This window comes from Bombus impatiens, unplaced genomic scaffold (assembly GCF_000188095.3).
Source record: "Bombus impatiens unplaced genomic scaffold, BIMP_2.2 scf_0133, whole genome shotgun sequence".
Lineage (NCBI taxonomy): Eukaryota > Metazoa > Arthropoda > Insecta > Hymenoptera > Apidae > Bombus > Bombus impatiens.
Window position 1 is genome coordinate 326,838 of NT_176552.1, and position 22,629 is coordinate 349,466.

General features: G+C 39.0%; 1 protein-coding gene across 3 annotated transcripts in view; it reads right to left on the reverse strand.

Annotated features, from left to right (window-relative positions):
* LOC100741129 (calcium-transporting ATPase sarcoplasmic/endoplasmic reticulum type) overlaps positions 1 to 22,548 on the reverse strand; it is a 55,612-nt gene extending 33,064 nt beyond the window's left edge. For 2 of the 3 annotated variants that reach the window (XM_012381440.3, XM_033318973.1), the window contains exon 1: positions 17,707 to 17,894. In XM_012381440.3, coding sequence (XP_012236863.1) covers positions 17,707 to 17,824 — 118 coding nt within the window. In that variant the 5' untranslated portion in view covers positions 17,825 to 17,894. Of the gene's footprint in view, positions 1 to 17,706; positions 17,895 to 22,117 lie in introns of those variants that run through there. The other variant, XM_033318972.1, reaches the window with a different exon arrangement.
* Between the last annotated feature and the right edge of the window lie 81 nt (positions 22,549 to 22,629).

Sequence of the window (22,629 nt, forward strand, 5' to 3'; positions counted from 1 at the left end):
CGGATAGATACGAACACGTTTCTATTTCGATTCCAATTCCCACGTGTCACGTCTCTTACGCGTATACTCTTATTTTCCAATCAACAGTTTTCTTATCAGATTCTACCAGCAACGTGTGTAATTATAGATTGAAACGCGTCTTCCGCGATATTTCCCCGTCATTTCCAAGAAATCCACTGCTCGTGTCTGAATATGTTAAGTGAAATTGTTCACGTAAAGAGTAGATCGGTAGATCGGTAGCTAAAGGACATCAGGAGACGTTACACGGCCTCCGATAATTGAAATATAGAAGACGAGAGGAGGATTTTTCAACACGACGCTACTGCTTTTCGTACAGCTGTTAGTACGAAAAAGTGGTTTCAGAATTTCCGAATGGAATTATTATCGTGGACGACATTGTGTACCGATGCGAAATCGATCTAGAACCCGCGGGGAATTCTAGCAAGAAAAGTTTACGATCCGGGTAAGCTACCTACGGAAAATATGGTTGAGCTTAGAGGTGGAATAAAATCCGTGTGGACGGATATTCAAAATGAAACTTCGCATAAGTTAGTGGATGGTATACGTAACAGATTAATGGATGTAAAACATAAAAGAAAGTCCATTAAATATCGAATGAAAAGTTACAAAGTTAACACCGAGTTTGTATTTTTTTTTCGCAGCCAAAACCGCTATTTCAAGAGGAAATTGAATTTTTCCCAGGCTTCGAAAGAAGGCCATTTTTGTTTCTTGTATCTTCCGTTTTATTTTATATTGTAATATGAGATTATATAAACGATTTTAATATTCTAATATCAAAAAATGGTGTTGAGTTTATGAATTTAATCTTTTGTTTCTTTTAAATTATTATTATTATTATTCTTGTGTTACGCTTTCGACAATTACAAAACTGAGGTAATAATATTACAAAATTGTATGAGTAGACACGTGTATAAGTAACAATCTTTCTTTAATGTCGATCGACAGTGACGATACAATCCTGTACAGATACTATTTCCAATCACTGTATAATTAATTAAATTAAGAATCAATTAAACCATCGTCGCATTTTCGATCGATCGCATCGTCCACGTTCGTTTCCTGTTTATGCTGTTCGCGAGGAAATGTCTAACGTTGTGCAATCATACTCGAAGATGTTTCGATCGATCGAAGCAACGCGAGCATGAAATTTGTCGTCTAAAATTGTCCTAGTCCATAGTTAGCCGCGATTCACGTAGACAATTTTCGAGTAATTTTCTACGATCTTCTCCAGCCAATTTTTACCAATCATTTGCCTACTTCTTTCTACTATCTCGATAGCTGCTTTCTTCAAAATATTCTCCTTAACGTCGATTCATTATATCAGAATTTTCTTGATTGCCATGAGTGAAAGTTTGTCAACATCTACACGTTTCTCTTTGGCAATTGCACGTTTATATTCTGCGTATCGCAGCCTTTCTACTTTCAAACAGATATTCAAGTTTCTGTCTATTGCTGCAGTGGGATCTTCGATATGCTAATTAATTCAGTCACGAAAGTTAGCGCGAGTATTAATGAGAATATGAAAATATTTCTTAGAAAGTGGACAATTTTGGGGCAGTTGGCTAGAGGAGAAGAGAGAAGGAACTTTCATGTATAAGATCACATAATATAAATGCAATCTTGTTTTAATTATTTACTTCTTTTTATTTTTTTATTTCTTTATTAGATTGCAATAGAATATATACCGCAAATAGAAACACGTTTTTTACGATATTCTCTATCTTCTAAAATATTCCTTGCTTCGCTTTGTACTTATATAATTGTACTGAATAATTATTATCATACGTTTCCTCTCTGACACCATCATACACAAAGCGTTTATACATGCAACAGCAACTTCACATTAAAGCGACGAGAACGACACGTCGTTCTGTTTTAAGTACATCGGAATACTGTTCGAAAATATATAACTCGCTCTTCCTTAGGAAAATAACAATTTCTTCGACTAACGACATCCAATTGCCTGTTATTTCACCGAACGTTCGTTCGAAAGCGCTATCTGTGTCGTGTTTATTCGCATTAAATTCTCGCGTTTACTTAAAAATTCCAAAGCCAAACACGCTTTTCAAACCGTGTTTAATGTATTACGGTGACAATTCTGATTGCTGTAAACGCGCGGTTGATACGGCGACACGCAGATAACGACTAGCCTGGCGCAAAAGCTGGAAAATCGTTAACTCGTTTCAATTACGTGAACTCGTCCCTGTTGAAGCTAAAACGCAAAGTTATATACACGCCCAGCCTGTTTGTCACCGATCGTCTATTGTCGCGTCAAAAATCCCGACACTTTGAAAGCTTTGCCAGTTTGCTCGATAAAGCAGCATGCGAATAAAAATAAGGAACAATCAGGTTAATTTAACCAGCGTTGAATTGTCACGACATAGCGCCAGCGTGGGCAAACATTTTGACCTTTTCGTTGCTGCACGTGGGTACGTATACTTATACCTATACCACTTGGTTATTTTAATCTATTACATACGCATGGATTAACTAATTCGAGTAAACTATATATCTAGTTCGCCAATCTATAGTAACCCATCACGTTAGGCGACATTCAGAACGAACTTGCATATTCAGATACGAAGTATTCTGAATTTTGATTACGTATTAATGAAATTCCATCGTATTCCTTTCTTAAGGAATTCTTCCCAAGTGTACTTAAAAATTGGTTTCAATAAAAATAACAAGGAATCCTTAAAGAGAAGAAGAAAAGGGAAAAATATTGGGAAAAATAAGACAAGTCCGAGTATTTGTTGAGTTAGTGAAATTCCATTGGACGCCGTGTATCAAATATTCCTCTCATTTCGTCATTTGTCCTTCCCAATCGGTTCATGAACACTGCTTTAAATCAAAAAAAACAAGGAATCCTTAAAGAGAAGAAGAAAAGGGAAAAATATTGGGAAAAATAAGACAAATCCGAGTATTTGTTGAGTTAGTGAAATTCCATTGGACGCTGTGTATCAAATATTCCTTTCATTTCATCACTTGTCCTTCCCAATCGGTTCATGAACACTGCTTTAAATCAAAATAACAATGAATCTTTAAAAAGAAGAAGAAAAGAGAAAAATGCTAGAAAGAATAAGACAAGTTTTCATCTATTCTTACAAATTGCTTTCGATAAAAGTAGCGAAAAATTTCTTTAAATAGATGAAGGAAAAGCGAACCCTTGCCTACTTTCTAACGATAAACTAGTCTCAAAGGAGTAGCTCAGATGGGAATCGTCAAAAAAGAAAAAAAAACGCGATAGGAAAAGAACACTCTGCAAGGAGTACTCGGCGATTTCAAGAATGCTTGGGCAGCATCCACGAGAACGATAGGAGAGCAACAGCAATTACAAAAGAACCATTTATTCTCATTATTATGAAAAAGAATCCGCGGTACGACGAGCTCGTAACGAGTTACCCTGGCGATCATCTTCGTTTCATTCATTACCCTGTCAACTGGCTCGAAATTGAAACGTTTCACGGCCAGTCGACGTTCAGCCAACTATTAAAAAAAGAGTGACATGAAGACGGTAGAACGAGAAGAGAAGTGAAGAGAAGAGAAGAGAAGAGGCTGGCGGTATACTCGAGCAGCAGACATCGATGAAACATACGAGCAGAGCGAGGGACTCCGGCTAAACGCCGCAACGAGCCATAACTTTGAAGTGCGGCCTTAAAACGAATTAACCCCATTTGCCGCGATAACTTCTAATGCAATTTCACCGTAACATGTGCGATTTACCGAGCACGGGCCGATTTTTATGTTCTCCGCGTCTACAGAAACGGCCAAGACAGTATATATTACGAGGAACAGATTCTTTCGAACAGTGAATGGATTTCAATTGGCGGATTGCGAACGTTCGCGCGTTTAAAAGAAATTTATACAGAGAAAAATGTGCGGAATTCGCGTAAAAATATACGGAATATCGGAAAGTACATGTTACGATATTAATTATAGTCTTTGATATATATGATAATAATGTAATAGTCGATGAAACGAATCTTTTATATTTATGCTTCATTTGTTTATGTTTATATCGATGGAGATATAAATTTCCATGAATATTCGCAATCTATCGATTAGAAACGAGATATTCGAACGGTCAAAATATTTGAAAAAGAAAAAAAAAAAGATAAGAGAAAAAGAACGAAGGAAGAAGACGGAGACTTTAGGAATTTTGAATTCAGGCATCGCAAATCTAAAAAAATTCACGTTTCGACTAGTGTCTAACTTTGACGAAGGTTTCATAGAATACGTGCACGATTTTATCATTTTGCGTGGTTTGATTAGAATTCTGTGCGTAACGCGGACGAATAAAGTGGTAGAGAGTGTAACTTTCCGAGGAGCTTATTAATAATGAATCAGACAGCGAGGTGGCCTGACGTGGTTGCTTACGCTCGAAGTTGTCCACGTCAGGTGTATGTCTGCACCGACTAAAGCATTTATAAATAACCAATAACAGGAAGATGGCTTGCATTCTTCCAGCATGAATCTGCTGGCAATAATTCGTTTCTTTATTTGTACTAATTTTAACGAACTACTTTCGGCTACTTTAAAAATACCTTTTTCTTCTTCTTCTTCTTCTTCTTTACTTTTACAGGAAGAACGAAGAAGAAGAAGAATAGCCGGGAATTTCAAATGGACCGCTATGTGTCGCTGCCGATAGCCAGAAATATTTCCCTTCGACGGTTTATTTGGAAATATTTGATCGCCGAATATTTGCGTATTTATACGTCTATCGCATATATTCTTCCATTATTTTTCTTGTTTTGAGTGTAAAAATATTGCCAAGTAAATCTATTTTTCGCCGATAATCGACAATATTTCATCTTCGTAGTTTATTTTCAAATAATGAGAAACGAGCGAATCGTCGAACGTTTCTTCTGCAACGTTTACCTCGAGCACAAGGGGAGACATTTTTCGCTATTGTTCCTCCTCGTAACTCGCTACATTTTCGGTCCGTCGAGTTTTAAATGAACCCAAAGCGTTCGCATCGTATTAAAGGAGTATTTAACGCGCTGCAACGGCAAGTGTAGAGAATTGATGATTTATTTTCTTCTGCTGGATATTTCCACCAGCTGTGTCTCGAGCTACGATTTGTTTTCAGCAAAATTGTAACGTCGGAAACCGCTTTTCTTCTGCTGACTGTGCCAGTTGCGTTTCGCGTTTCTGCCGCTGTTACCATTCCAATTTGTAGATGGGCCGTAAAAGCGGTTTTTAGCATGAAGTTCGTCGTGTTCCGTGGCAATATAAGCCTGGCATTTAGGCAACGCGCAACCGGCGCTAATATTATCGTTTATTTCCAGCCATACAAAAGCTAAGATACGCGTCCTCCGATTTTATCGCGATTCAAAGCTGTTTATTATATTTTCTGTTTGCTTTCGAGAATCTACGTTCTCTCCGCTGTCTTTCGAAATTTCTTAATTTTCAATATCGAATGCAGATCGATACGTTTCCAACTTTCTTCCTTTCTACTTTCACAAAATTTTGTTTCGTACAAAATTTCAGAAACGATATAGCTACGCAATTAACAGCAATGCTTGCAAAGAATTTTATCTCTTAAATTTCTCATTTAATTTCAATCTGATTAATTTGATACTCGATCGTACTTTTCTATTGATAAGAAATTTCTGAAAATTGAAGATAAAACGTTAATTCCAATTACGAGAGACGAAGAAAAGGAAAGCGGATAATGCTAAAGAAAAGAGAAAAGACAGCAAAACGGACACAGAACGTTTTGCGACGTGTAACATTCCACGCGTAAGACAATTTACATTCGGAATGGTAACAACGATGAACATTTGCGATAACGCCGTAGTAGATAACAGGTTTTCACATTGTGTTTCTCACCTGTTATCCACCTCATCTAATCGTAGGTTCTTTTACTACAACTTTTACTACATCGTCGTGCAGCGTCGTGTTTTTAATCATTCATGTTGTTCGTTTAATTATTTATGAATTTCCAGCGAGTATCTGGCTACGTGGAAATTTCGAAGAAAAACGTGAAATATGATTCTCTGAAGCGAACAGAATTCTTTCCACAATTTCGTTAGTATCTTTAGATCTATCACGAGATCTTGAAACATATTTGCTAATATGAAATAAAATACGATAAATTTATAATAAAATTGAAAGCGTCGAAGATTCTCATTATATTCGTTATCGATTTTCAAAGGAGAAAATCTGCAATTTCTTTCGCTACGATGATTCTCCGCCGTCGATATTGAATTTCCAATATTCCGCGGAACTGGCAATCGCAAAAATTACGTTCGATTTAAATCTCGTTAAACGAAAATCAATATTCTGTCCCAATCACGTCAGTTTTGCGAGAATCGTAGATCTGAAAAACTAAGATAGGACAAGTGAGGAGTAAAAAGAGCGAAGGAAAAATACGACCTTTAATCCACCGTTCTCAAACAAAAGAAACGAATTCGTTCGACGTTCGACTCGCGGCACATAATTTACGATCATATCGGTACGTACATCTACTGATTAGAAGATGTCGGTCAGATTGGAATCTTCTCGAAGATGGTATCCCGCTGGGAGTAGCCATCCACGGGTTATTTAGCAATTAAGTTAGAGAAATTTACCAAACGTCCAGCTGGACAAATTATGAAGAACAAATTAAATAATTAAAAAAAAAAAAAAGATTAGAATCTTCGAGATACGACTGGAGATATGGCGCTAGCGAGTTTCCAAAGTCTTTTACTACGCATTAAGGTAGCCACGAAAAAAGAAGTTTCTGCATCCACCGCTGTATAATCAAACAGCAATCTCGTGAAAAACGTGGAACGTTCCCTGTGAGCGTGTTTCCAAGCATAATAAACTCGATCGGACGATGAAATTACACGCCGATCTCGTGACCATCCACCGTTGATTGAGACAATTCCGTAATTAACTGTGTCGCCACGTGTATTCCTGGAACGTTAACCCCCCCATAACAGCAATTTCCTTCGCCTCTGACAAGGAAATAATGCGAACGAACGCAATCTGGCTTTTCATTTGAAAAATAGAAAGGAATTATGGAAACAATTTGAACGCTCGATATCGGCACACGACGATATTAGCAATGGAGCATCAAAGTATAGAGATCGGCAAATGGAATAGTATTTTAACGGTATGTAGACGGATACACGAGAGTAGATTATTTTCAAGTGACGCGAGTTTGATTTGAGAATTAATTCCATTCGTCGTGGAGAAAGAGAGAAATTAATAAATCGACGATTCGAGTCATCGGGAAAGCTCAAAGAAGAATCATAGTAGTTGGTGGATGAAATATAATCAACTTTATCTCTATCGGTGTGTATTTCCTTGAAACGCTATACTTTTTGGAAATACGAACTGTGATACGACCAGACCGGTTTCGAAATTTAATTTCAAATTGCACGTTCATCGTTATTTCTTTTCCTCGTCTAACTTTAAGTATATTCTTGTATTAACAAAAATTGAGATTAATCGGATGATATAGGGATAACGAGTAATGTAGAATTTTAAATTAAATTTTGAAAGCGATCGTTCGACCGGGCCTTGTAAGGTTAGTGTCAAATGTCCCGATGGCCTTAAGCACTATTTTTTACGAGCTTTTTACGATTTTTTAAAAATGTACAATTCTTTAAAAATATTTTTTATAGCTACTTTTAAGCTCTACGTTTATTACAGTGTTTATGGTTGTTTATATTTGTCGCATCCCCCAATTCTTTTATTACAGCGCGCTTTGCTTCTTCTTGTGTCTTACAACTTCTTCTCTTTTTTTTTTTATAGCTTCTGCCGCTCTCCTTTATTTTGCTGCAACCTCTTTATAACTTTCGTGTTTCACGCTCTTTTTTTTTGTCCATATCTCCTCGCTTCTCGCCAAGGTAAGTAGTTCAATTTTGTAATCAAATTGCTTCGAGATAAGCTGTTTTTATCGCGACTAGGTTTTATAGTAGCGAATAGCCTGCGCGTAAATATTATTTACCTGTCGCGTAAAAAATAATTTAATTACAGATACCAAAATGTAATTGATCGAACGATCAGTTTCGATTAATGGCAAACGTAATCGCAAGTCAACGTACTGTGCATCCAATGACTGCCAGACTTCTCGGTATAGTGAAAGAAAATTCTACGAGAATGATTCATCGACTCCAGGCATGGATTTTAGAAGACCCGCTTTATTTCAAAGAAATCTGTTATCGTTTCAAGTGAAATCTCTATCTCGATGACGTTAACGATGTCCAGAAAGAGTTTCATCGAACGGAAACATCGGGCGATATTCAAAGAAAATTCTCTCGCAGGAAAATTGTTCGATTCCTATGCAGTCGACTAAGAAATGCTAAGCGGCGAAATTACGTGTAAAAATTCTGTCAACGTCATTAAAAAGGCAAGCACGACGTTGTCTTGTTTCCAGATGAACAGAAGTTGCACAATTTCAAAAATTACAGCCTGTCACAGTGTTATAAAATGATTCGAATTCTTCAAATTCGATAGAATTATAAAGCAAAATTATTAAGGAAATTGGAATTTCTCTCGTAAAGTAGACTCGATAGGAAATTGCCTCGAAGAATTTTCGCAATTTTCGTCTGCAATGGGACAACGATGAAAAGCTTGAAATTATAACGTTTTTAAAACTCGTGTATTTCGGCAGAAAAGCTTGAAAATTTTAAGACGACCGACCAATGATTTCTCGCTTTCTATCGTCCGTTGTCTACGAAAGTGTGAACGGACTCGTTCTGCGAAAACAACTCTCGTCGCTTTTCTAGACGATCGAGCGTTTCCCTGAGCGTTTTCGCCGAACGAAGAAAAACTGCGTGTTTCACGAAACGTTATAATTGCTGTTTCCTGCTTTGCAAAGTTGCACAACGTCTACATCTGGCTTTGTACGAAGCTAATAGACCTTGAACTTATTTTTCATTCCGACGACGCTGTACGTTCGTTTCGTACGCAATCGCTGCGGTCGCAAAAATCGACGGTATCGCAGCGTGTTGCGGTTTCCGATGGATTCAGCGCAAATATACATCGAATCGAATAAATAGAAAGGTATTCACTTGGGAAGAAAAAAGAAAAAGCGAAAAAGGTGTAAATAAATATCGTTGGTAATGGCAATATTACGCGAGATAAATATTTCATTTTGTTCTAAACAAAGGGAAAGATTACGACCCGTGGTGTAAGAAAAAAATACCATAAGCCCGGTTCTAAACTGCGATCCGCTTGATAGATTCCAGAAACAGTAAACAGTTTGGGAAAAGTAAAATTTTAAATTAGAATAAGAGAAATATATACCGGAGTATACTTAATTGAAGAAAAATAACAATCCTAATGTGTTCCAAACGTTTCCGCCCATTTTTACGTGCGTTTTCATTGAAAGCAGAATAATACGATTAAAATATCTTTATTTTCCAATAAAAAGAAGAAGAAAGAAACGTTTTAAATCCCAAGTTCTTCGATATGAAGCCCTATTTGCGTCCGATTACTGCGAGTCAGTCGTCACCGCCACGAAATACGAAAGGTGTTAAAACACTGTCCGATTTAATCTTTGTTATCTTCCTATTGTTCCATTTCTATACGAATTATCGCTATTTCGTATCCATTCCACGTAAAACCACATGGACAATGGAACGACAAAAAAATATTTAATCTGCAATTGAAACGCTAACACATAAGCAATGATGGAACAATGAATGTCCAGGCTTTAAAAGGTCACGAAACGGACACGATTAAACCAATTAATTAATTAAAATGTTTGCAACTCGTTCAACCTTGCGACACACATGATCGTAATCATAGCCGTGATCATAATCTAAAAGAAATGGTCGCTTATCGAGAATAACATATTTTTATTTATCCATCGTCACGCTATTAGCCGAATAAAGATACAGCTTTGGAGAGATTATAGAAACATTTGTCTTAAAGAAATATTATAACGATATTAATTTGTAAAATTTATGTCAGGATTATAAATGACATAAATAAGGTTTAAAAAATAACAGAATACACGGTGGAAATATTTGAACAATTCCAAGTAGGATAAGATCAATAATTTTCCCATTAACAACGCTGTTAGCATCGTTAGCGTACTTAAACGTACCATTGCGAGAATTCGACGAAAAGCGGATAGAATTGCAAACGTAGAGCTACAAGATCGACACGACGGAACTCGTTAAACGAGAACGCGACCACGGATACGTTTAACGATTTTGCACCATTGGAAAACATAGCTAATTAGTATTTACGTTGCGGCACGTAGCATGGTCGTAGATTTAAAGGCCGTTCGGTTCTATTTGAAGCGTAATTTCGTTATCTAGCGAATGTGCACGTGCCACGCAAGGATGTGCGATAAAAGGAAGCATTAAATTGCGTTCCCAGATTCATTCAGCTGTTTGAGTATTAAAAATAAATTTTGCATTTTCGCTATCCTTATTTTTATCACATTTCTTAATTAATAATTTCCGTATCGACGCTACTCCAACAGAGAAAATCCTATTGAGTTTCTCTTCTTTTCTTCTTCGCACAAATATTTATCGTATATTACGCAGACTGTAATATAATCCAGGAAGTGACTCTATGTATAATAGAAAAGGAATTATATCTTCCAAGTGGAACGTGTCTTATCGTCTAAAAGCTTCGAATCATAATGCGTCCATAAATTTTTTTAAAAGAAGTCATCTGCTACGTTAAGGTCGGCTAATGTCTTAACACTTTGACTGCCACGCCGAAATCACATGTTTCACTCAGAACGTCTCAGTGTTTTATCACAGTGCACCGTTAGATGCAACACTTGTTCTCATTTGTTTTTTTTTTTTTATTGATGTTCTAATAAAAATGTTTAATTGTTCGATGGGGCATTTTCTATTTCAAAGTATCTTCTATTTATCGGTCATATTCAATACTAACTGTTAATTGTCATTCAATTTTTACAATCGTAAAAGGTTCAAGCGCTCCGGTTACCAATGACCACGGTGGCGTCACAGGAAAAACCACAGTCGATCATATGACCAACGTGGCAGTCACAGTGTTGTAATCTTCGAATATTTTCTAACATCTGTGAAGAAAATAAAAGAAATTAACGTCCGTATGTTCGTGGCGTTGATCTTGAATCGAGAATAAAATTTGAATGCGAAAATTGAAACGTGATCGCTTCACCTATACTGCGTGTTTCGTTCTGCGACACAACCATATACGATGTTAACATGTATGTGTTAAAAATTACACGAATTAAACTAAAAATAAGCCCCAGATTTAAACGCACGCGAAACAAAGTCCTTTTAATTAAAAGTTTAATTAAAATTTAATTAAAAGGGCCCGGCGATACCAAACTTTGACGAACGAGCCTCTGACACTTGACACGGTCGATTTACCATCGAACAAAGCGAATATCGCGACCCGTTATTCGCACGTTATTTCGCTAGCGTGCGCGAAATGCAGGCTGCAATTTATCCTTTCGCGAAGAGACGGTTGAGACTTATTTGCATCGTACCTTGGCGAGTTTACTGTCGCCACGTTGGCGCGCTTTCAATCGCGAATTAAAAACCGCTCGTAACGCGGCAACCGATGCGAGAAACGACTCGTTTGCGAGCACCTCCGTGTCGACGTCCGCCTTCGAATATTTCTGGAACGGAATAAACGAAGCGCGAAACGTACACGCGCGTTGTATATTCTTCATAAGCGAAGATCACACGGGGCTACATAATAAATCCGTTTCTATTGACTTTCTTAGTTTTACATTACTTCGTCGGTGAAGTTGGAAAGAGAGGCGGCAGATTTTACCATACGATGCCGAAACGCCACGTGCTCTGTCGCTTACGCTCAGTTCAAATTTCCCTCCGATACGATTTAACGTAATTTAGTAATGGACATTTATTTTCACTGCGAAACAGCCGAGAAAAACGAGGTTGAATTTAAATCAATTTAAATTTTAATTTAAACCTTGCGACAGTCTAAGAAGAATAAGAATTTCATTTAAAAGATAACCAGGGAAGACTTCACATATATTCGAATGTGTCCTGATAAATGAGAAAATGCTACATAGGACAAGGAATTATCGCGAGAAAAGCGAAGAGACAAATCGTTTTCACGCGTTGCAATTGCAACATTGGCGAGAACAGAAGATCGCGTATACGGTTGCGCAAAGTCGGAATGGTGTAATTAAACGATCGGAACGGCGAATCCAGAGACAATAGTCGATGATGTTGGAGCGTAACACGGTGTATTAACCCCGGTCGCGATATCGTTTATCGAGTTTCCGCGATAATCGATGTGGGTCGCACGTGCAACAAGAGGATCCGCGGAGTCTCGTGATTTCGAACAGATCCTTTCGAACGAAACGTAGAACTCGAGAACGTGGAGTGTCCTGTACCTAAGAAATTTCCTATTTTCAACTCTGCTGTCGAAGGTGCATAGACTCTAAGAAATGAATTATCTACTATTAATTATGTACAGTATGCTACGGACGAGAAATCGTGGATTATAAGAATCAACGAGATCTTATTGTACAAACTGTTCATCTTTCAATGGATAAAACAAATAGAATTCCACCGTGCGTGGTTCACGAGGCAACATTCGAATATTGTAAACACGCGAATAAGGAAATAAATGAAAATAAATAATCATAACGTGAAAAATGAAAAGATCTCTGTAACCTGTAGCAGATAACGGATAATCTGCGTGGCTGAAGCGATTCGCGTTCAATAGTTTCCGATGCATTTCATAATTGGTATAAATAACCAACGCGGTGGCATTCGAGGAAAATGAGATCAGCCGCGAAAGAATTCCGGCTAATCGAATCGAATTAATCCCGGAATTCGAATGCACGAGATCCAATTTTAGCGTTCAACGTTTTCCAGTCGCAGCGGGTTCTTCGCAACTATGAAGGACCGTTGTGCAAGCAACGTAACGAAACCGTGTGTAGCCTTGTCTGTTCGATTAATGCGCCGGATCCTAACGTTTCTTGGACGATGCACGAATTAGAATGCCGTCGTTCAACAATTATAGAAACCGTCTTCTAAACGACCAAGATCCAAGAGAAATGGACCTCCGACCAGCCGAGCCTGTCCCTCTCTGTAGATACGTGCTTTATTTTCGTAAACGAAAGATGATACTTGGCGGCGCGAAATCGTCTATTTTGCGTAGGATTCGTAATCGACGATCGTAACGCTCGAATTGGCGGTCGTCTGGTCGAAGATCGTGGATTTACCCCGTGATTCGTGGGCTCGTAAGCGCCAAACTATAAATTCTAACGGTAACGAGACGCTAGTTTCGGTGTTTCCATTTCGTCTTTCAGACCGCCAACATTTGTACTTTGCCGATCATTCGGATGATACGTCGCGAATTCCGTGTTAAAGTATCGCGTAAAACACTAAGGGCCTTTTCGTTTGTCGAAACGAGAGCGAAATCGGAGCATAAAAATTCGAGGATTTACGAGGGTTAAATATACCCTTTACATGCGGTAAGTGCAATCATCAAAGAATAATTTGCGGTAGTTCTAAATACGACAGGATATTTATATTCCTTTAAAATGGATTCGACGACTCGATATAACGTTTACGCGTTAAACGCAATCACGAAAGAATAATTTACCGTTGTTTTAAACGTGCAAAGTAGTTTACGTTCCTCTAAAATGAGAAACCAGCAGAGGTTCGTCAATTGTTCGATGATCGATAAAGGACGATTATGTAAGTAACGATCTTGCTATCTTCGAGATAGTTGCGCGTTAACGATTACGATATTCTTTATGCGAGAGATTTCCTTATTTGTTAAAGTATAACCGCGGGAAACGAGAAACGATACGCAACTATTGTAGCTCGCTCGTAGAATTTAAATCAAGAAATACGGAGAATGGAATTTTTACAGATTATTTTTACTCTTACGAACAAACTGTGCAACGCTTGGCTCCACGTCCCAGAATCAAATATTTAAAAGCTTCTTCCACTCCGCCACGAATTCTTCGAAACTTTAAGAAAAATTCCATCGCTGCGGATAATACGATAATTTCGAAGAACTCTCGATCGCAACTAAACCCAGCGCAATCGTAATACGAAATAAACAAATTCCACGATATTGCGCGTTCACAGCCGACAAGTTTATATCTCACGAACCTCGACGACCACAGGAATCAGCAAAGTTCTGACTAGCAGAATGCAAATTGGAAAATACGTACGTCATTAAGAATGAACGATCATGGTCGCGAATCAACACGACCGATAATGCGATAATCGCTGACTTTTCCGAAAGGCGTTAGATACGATCGTACAGGCGCGTCAATGGCCAACTGACAATCAGATAGTAGCGTAAGATAGTTCACTGTTATTTTCATAAAAATATCTATAGCGTTGTAAGTATACTGTAATAAATAACGTTCTACATTTGTTATTAGGAAAATCCATTGTACTTGTATTGAATCGTAAAAACTTATCATTATGAAACATTACGAAAGGCTAAAGCTATAATTGAATTATGAAACTAAAGGAGCGATATTCGCAAGGATTGATACACGCCATCGTTCATAAACATCAAGATATTTATAGAACGTTCAAACATTATGTATGTGAAATTAAGACACAAGTTCTAACTCCACCCTACATAAATAAAGTTTGCATGTTCAATGTTAGACTAAAGTCTCATTTTTACATCCACCACGTTCCTCAATTATTGCTTTCAATTTTCACATTCTTATTATTAATTCATCTATCGTATTCGCTTTTATTTAGTACAAATTACGAATGAACTTCTCGCGGTTTTTCGTTTGACTTGTTCAACAGATTTTTAATAAGAGTAAAATCGCGAAGGCCGACGTATGATCGTTAATTCGTCGTGTGCATTTTATTATACCTACTAATCTCTGCCCATGCGGAATAGTACTGACTCGTGTAAATAATTTGGAAAAATTTCCGGAGCGTTTGCTTGTACAAAACACGGCGTTCTAATTGATTAATCGCTTCCCTAAATCAACTGGAGCCATTTATCGCGTTTTATATAAAACCAGATGCTCTAATATTTATAGACGGAAGTGAACGTGACTGAATTCAAATTTTCTACATCTTGACTTGCGCTACTAGGATTTTCAGGCCACGATTTGCTGCAAGAGCTCGCATTCGTCACGGCGACGACAGATTGTCCGATGAACTTTCAAAGCTACCGAAGATGCGTGTACAATGGAAATCGTTATCTGCGTTTTATCGAGTTCTCGTACGATCGAGATCGTTTTTAGATCGCGTAAATCGCCGTGATTATATTTATCAGCGTAGCTCGCTCGAGGAGCGCGAGAAGAATATCTGGTACTCGATGTTTAGCCAACTAAACGAGCGTTCTGTGAAAATAAACGACGAATGCCACGTGCGATTGCTCGGCACGATTAATTTGGCACGGCGATAACGAAAAGAGAAAAGGCTGTTTCATCCTCGTAACGGTTCCTCTTTGCGTGTCTCGCGAGCGTGATCCAAGCGTATTTCGCCGGCCGTGAACTCATTCATGATCGTAGAATCGGCTCGATGACGCGTTAACTGGTTTCGATATCGAATTGGAAAGTGTTCGTGACGGAGACAACAGGTGTACGTGTCACGTTGTTGCGAACCTCTTAACCTTTTCACGACCATTCAGAGAAAATCCTGGCTATGGATTAAGGACACTTGTATGCATTCGATGTTCGTGACAGTGTTGTGTCATTGAATATAACGTTTAGCTAGATACATTATCGAAGTAATATATGACAGATAGAACGCGTATCGAAAGTGAAAAAGCGCTGAGAATGGTCTTTGTAGCAGAAAGTATTTCAAACTGAAAGCATTAAAATGTTCTCTTCGATATATCATTTACACGCGATTTGCTGGAGAATTTGCTGTGAAAATTGAATGCACGCGTAATTATATAAATCGAAACATAATTTTAAAAACGTAGGATAACTCGGTTGTTCGGAGAAAAAATGTTTAACTGAAATTACGTAATCAATACTTATTGTCCCCGAACGATTCACGTTACTTCCACGTTCTTTCTCTAATTGAAGCGCAGGAACGCTGTCCAAGGTAATAAAAAGAAAGCACTAAACAATCCATGTAATCGATTTTCCAACAGTAGCATCAGTCTATTGGCTTTTCCACGTCGTTCCAAATTCAACGAATTCGCGAGATTTCAAATAGAAAAATGAAGGGACACGTGGGGAGAATACAGACCATCGCACTAATGAAAAATTAATAAAAGATCACAGACATTCGACCGATTCAGTGATTGAAATGGACGACGAATTAAATATTAGCGAAGTGGGTCGTGCTTTCTTTCGATAAATATTGTAATTTTCATAGACGAGACATTTTCATTATGAAAACCGCGTTAAATTGCGCGTGATCGTACGTTAAACGCGTCTCGGATCGATTTTACGTCAACCCGCAGGTATTCCCGGCTGCTTCAGAAAAGGTGCAACGCATATCTTCCGACTGGTCGTCCGTGAATGCCACGATACTAATGATTCAAGGCCACTATTGACAATCCACGACCTATTATTATTTTCAAATACGACGTCGAGCTACGAACAACCTTGCTTAGTTCTTCTCGTTTCCTTTCAATTTTAACGTCGATTGTTAGCTAAAAAAAGAAAAAAAAGGAGTAAACTAAAGAACGTATCTTCTAACTCGACGAAGAATGAAATTGAAATTGGAATTGAAATTGGAAATTCATATAGAGAATCGTTTCATGAGACAAACGAACATTACGAATAGCTTATCGAATTTTTATCGGGTACTTAATTCCGACGTTATCGTACGATGCTATTGTCGACCATTCTTCTTTCTCTTCGTATATATACATACATTGTCAACAATCGTGGTTCCAATAAATTGAGAATACGTGTAATAATGGAATTTAAAGTAATGCCATCTAAATGGAAATGTTTAAATATTTTCTAGAACGCAGAAAACCTGCTTTCGAGAGTGTTATTTTTAATATTATACAAATGTGTTACCTCGTAAAAAGAATGATCTAAGATATACTTGCCATGAATCTGTATAATATAGCATAGAAATATTTGGTGTTCTTATGCAAAATAGCATTCAGAAATGTCTGTGCTTTTGGTAGCTTCAAAGTGATTAGATGAATAACTACGTTATATTGGATGAAAGACACCCTCATAAAGGTATAATACTGACGTTCAGAAGCGGCAGAATGATTCAGGGCATTTTACCGATGCGGGCCATTGAGGAAACTTCGAACACGTGTACCAAAGGACTGGCAGTGGAACCGTGCATGGGTGGGGATAAGCATCGCGCGTCGTGCACGAACCAATGCACTAGCAGCTAACACCCAGTTAGATAGTCACTATGCTTTTACCGCGCTGCTCGACAAAGTCCAGTAAATAACTTCGCGATACGCTGAACTTTTAGAGTGTAGCATGGCCTCCAAATTTGTATCTATAAACTCTTTTCGTTTTACAAATTCTTTACATATGACAGATATTGTAATAAATATGAGATTTAAATCTTCTATCTAACTTATATATTGGATACTACAAATAGGATATTATACTACCGCCAAGTACTATGCTACTGCTACCATTTTGTGTGTCTGTTACATTTGGACAATAAACGATACTTAATCAGTATTTAATCTGATCCTAGAAACGTAAGATTGATTTGTAACATATGTAAAGTTTGTAGGTAACGAAAGCAAGGACCATTGCACGTACGAACCAATAATATTGAAGCTTAAGGTAAAAATAATTGTAAGGAACAAGAAGTTACTTACCATTGAGACCATATTTTTCCTGGTTCCTCTTAACTTGGTCAAGAGATAATCCTTTGTCAGAATCGACATTAAAGAAATTTACCACCTCGTCCACTGTTTTACAATGACCGTCCTCCATGGTTACTTCTGTATTAGTCACTAATTTTATCTGTTCAGTGACTGTCCACGTTCATTCACACTGCAATTTTCTGTAATTCAAACAGACAAACAATTATAGATTATTTGTTCTTTCAAATAAATATTCATTTTCTTTGCAAACATGCACAAATAAACTGATCTGCTCATCGCATAAATATCAACTGCAAATAACAAGTGTAACCAATTATTGAAAACAGCAGAAATTATTAAATAACCAGACAGATAACAAAATGATTCTATAAAGACAGACGTTTCGATGCACTTTAATTTCAATTGTTTTCAAAGCTGAAATATAACCAATGAGAGCTATACTCCTTCAGATAAATCCTAAACACTTCGTAAGGCCGTAAAAATACATAGTTTGCAGAAACTTGTCGAAATAAAGATTCCCAGAGAGCGGAGCTTAGATAAAGGCGATGAGGAAAAGTCACCGCGTGCTCGCAATTACGAGCCAAACCGTTTCAGGTTAAACCTTTGTCGTGGAACGAAACTTTTCAAGGTGTACGCACCGTGATTTCCCCTGATCGTTCGACGCGAAACGTACAAAGTTCGATAACAAAACAGAAGTAAACTCACCAGTGACCAGTACGAAGTATTCGTTGGCGACGTGTCACAGAGAAATTACGTTACGGCTGTCGAATATTTAGGTTAGCTACAGGTCCCTAAGATGCACTCAAGCACACAGCGAGAGAGAGAGAGAGAGAGAAAGAGAATGAGAGGGAGGGAAGGAATGAGAGAGAAAGACGAAGAAGAGAAAAAAAATGAAACGAACTGGCACGAACAAACTTGCCGGGCACTGAAATGAAAAGTTCTACGGCCGATTAACGACGTATCACGATACGCGGGCACAGAAATTTAAGACGCTCGTCATTTTCTTCACGATATATTTCCCCTAAATGCTAAGCAAACCTCCTCTTCCGTGAGACTGACACGGCGAACGACAAATCATTGCACACGTGCGCCACCTCGCGGAATGCGCCATTAACAAGTTGCAGCGTAGTTGCCCGCGCGCCGTCTACAATGCAAACGTAATTATAAACATAAATATCCAGTTAATCGAGATTCATTAACGCGTTACGATTACTCCATATGAATAGCCCTTCACTTTTCAAACTATGGAATTTCTATGAAGACGAGTCGTTCGTTCACTTTTGTATTTCGCGAAATCCACGTCACAGCGCGGCGCACCGTATAGTATGAAAATGCGTGCGAGTCGAATGAACCGAGCATGTGGAGCGACGCCATTGGCTGGACAGCGTTCGTCAAGTATGACGCACTCAGCTATTTTCAGGCTTCTGCTAGTCTATTTCCTTGGCGCGTATTTTAAGACATTCAAAGGACATGGCTAATATTCTCGTTATATAACTATTGCTCTTATAATTTCATTTCGATCGCTACGGTCGATGATTCGCGACGGAGCGTTGATTTTCGCGCCATTCGACAATTTTCGTTCGATTAAATACGGCGGCCAGGTAATCGAATCGACACCGAATGATTGTTAGGTGGTTTCGTTATATAACTAAGTAACCGGCTGTCTGTAGATTGTATAAAATTTTTGAAACTCGTTACATAACCTAACGAAAGATGACTCGACAATATAGAGTTGTTTTGCATCCGAATCTTTCTTGCATTTAATCGATCACGAATAAAAGATCGATATTTTATCGCTCGCTGAGTCAACTTTGTTCAGTTTGTCGTTCGTCTTGCCAAATGAGATGATGTTATGTAATATATCAGTACCGAAATGTACAATATGCAACGTTCACGCGCGTGCCTAAAATTGGGCCTGTAACTTTTCATTGTTACAGTAACAGTAATTCATCGGACCGTAGCAGCGGTAGTCGTTAAACTGAACCGAGTACATCGAATCATTTCAAACATCATAAACCAGTAAGCTTTCACGACGTAGAAGCTGCAACTACTACTAATGTATGGTTTTATTACTAATTCAAATAAATACTTGAAAGAAAAAAAGAGAAAACACTTATATCAACCAATTTGCTCAACGATAATCCGCAACTTCCAGTCAATTTTCTTTCACGTTCCTCGACTATATATGCATTTGAATACACATATTCATACATAATGTATACATATGTAGATTCAAATATCAACAAAAAGAAGAAAAAGAGCAAAACAATTTCAAGAAACAATTCTGTTTGTTTGCGATTATTAAAACGTCACGTTAATAGGAAAAAGTACACGCGAAGCTAGTATCGACGACGAGTTTCCAAAAGTCATTGGATCGTCGCACGCTCAAGGTCAACGTCGCGGCGACTTAAAACTCGGATGGAGTGCAAAGGTCGCACAGCCAGTGTAGCAAACGCCGAAGCCAAGGTTAGCGCTAAACTTAAGTGTGAATGGAAGAGCGGTGACTAGCCGGGAGACTCGATCGGGGTTACGGCCGTTGGAATCAGTCACCGGGCAGACTCCGCGTCTCCGGAACTCGACCTGTAATCCTATTCACCCGAACGAGTTCCACAACCGAAAGCCCTGATCTTACGCGATAAGAAAAAAAAAAAATTCCAACGAGTCCTCGACGTCGGATTTCAACTCCTTTCCTCCTTTCCTCCTTTCTCTCTCTCTCTCTCTCTCTCTCTCTTACTGTTTCGATTAAAAAATCTACAATTCGAACGTACGAAGAGATTCAAGGAATTCTGTCAAGCAATCCTTTTGACGCTGATGAGTTCGATCGTCCTGTGGCTACAAGAAACCTGAACAAGCAACGATCATGGTCAAAAGTCGCTATTGAAAACTTGAAAGAAAGTCGCGCGCCAAAATGAACGGACGAAGAGGTTGGTCGGTTGGTCGAACAGGACTGCGGAACACTTGGGAACCGGTCCGAAACACCGTCCGGACGATCAGCTCGCTCGAACGCCCGGGACGCGACTAACCGGCCAAATCGCGCGCGCCCCAGCGGACCATTTTAGCACGTCTCTGACGACGACTTCCTAATTATTTTGGCAGAGATGGCCAGCAGCCACTGATTTCCCTACCCCTCCCATCCTTAGCCGCTACGTTCGTCTCTATCTCACCAGGTACCCCTGTCCCTGTTCTACGCACCGAATCCCTCTTCTTGTCCACCAAATTCTATCCCCGTTCTTATTTTCTTTCTCCTGTTTCCTTCCGTTTTCTCCTCGCCTCTGTCAATAATGATTTTCTGCCTAATTTTCTGCGATACGCTAACTGCACTACTTTCAAATACTTTTGATTTTGCGAAGAGACTGGCTTAATTGCGGTTTCTTAACCCTTGGATCAATGGAACTGTTATTGGATTAATTTGTTCTGATTCTAGCAGTTACGAAGATGTACGTAAGGATGCAGCAAACAGGATGAATCATTTGAATTAAAACAGGCTTATATGTTAATAGCATAATTGTGTTAGGTAATAGATTGACGATGATATAATATCGGGGATGGTTGGCGGCGTGGCAGAACAGTTTCTATTTGAAGATGAGATGCAACACGGTGGACGAGCTATAAAGATAGGAAATGTAGTACGTTTGTTGGCAAACAAGTAGAGGTCGTGTTTGTATGTAACGTGAGCTCCACATCGACACGTCTTCGATGAAGTAACATAGGCTATGTTAGTTTGGCTGGCTACTTAGGCTAGTGATACACTTTCGAGTAAGAAACATTCGCTGGACGCCGATTTGATATACGTCACTAAATATCTATGACAACATGAAATCGAGCGTATAACATGACGAACGATCGCCTTTCGAAACTTTTGGTATCTTCACCCGCGCAGAAATTGCTCCTAAATTTATCCCTCTCGTACGATTCTATCTATGAGTACTGACTTATCAAATTCTTCGCGCGGTCCTAATCCTCGAGCGTATTCCATCGAATTTTCCACAATTTCGAAATAGATTTTACCGGAACGAAATCCCCCCGAATTTCCAAGTTCGAGTCGAGGACCCTTTCGAGATTTTTGTCACTGTACACCGAACGGAGCATATCGAGTACGTGGATTCGACCAAACACACATATTTCTTTCGAGAAGCATCGGACATCGACGAAAAACAGCGTACGATCTTTCACGCTGTTCGTTAAGAGATCCACAATAGAACGATTCACGGCCTCCCTCGGCTAAGTCCCTTTCGGCTTTTTTCGGTCACACAACACTGATCTCGTCCGATCGTCGTTTTCTTTTCTACCGATTCAGTCGATTTTCGTATCACACTGTGTACATGTCACAAAAACACTATAGGTATCTGGGAAACCTCCTGTGTTCACCTGTTGGTTGTACTCGCGCGGCAAGCAGACTTACCAATGCTTCGTCTTCTTGTGCTTGGCTCCGGGCTGTTGTTTCCTCACCGAATCGATTTCTCGAAGGAAACCGGCACCGGTGCGGCTGGGTCCCGGTCGCACTTTGCGATTCTACGATCGGCCGCGCGTTTCTCTCGCGTTGTACGACGGACAATGCGTAGAAGAGTACCGTGGAAACAGGTAAAGTAAGCGAAAGAGAAGGCGGCGAGTGTGTCACACTGCGACGAACTTTTGCGAGGCCTGTCTCTGCTCGTTGATGCGACGATCCCGATTACAGACTCGCTACTCCTCCCTGAACATCGTACCGTGAGAACGCGCGCTTTCCTCTGGTTCCTCTGCTTTCCTCTTTACATGAAGGGTGGTCGAGGACGAAAACAAACAAACATTCAAAGGGCAACGCCTGCGCTGCTCAACGAAACGAAGCGACGAACCTCGCCGAAATTCCTTTAAATAGTCCGTAGGCGTCGCTACCTGGCGGCCAGACACCGAACGAGGGAAAACTCTGGCCGGAAG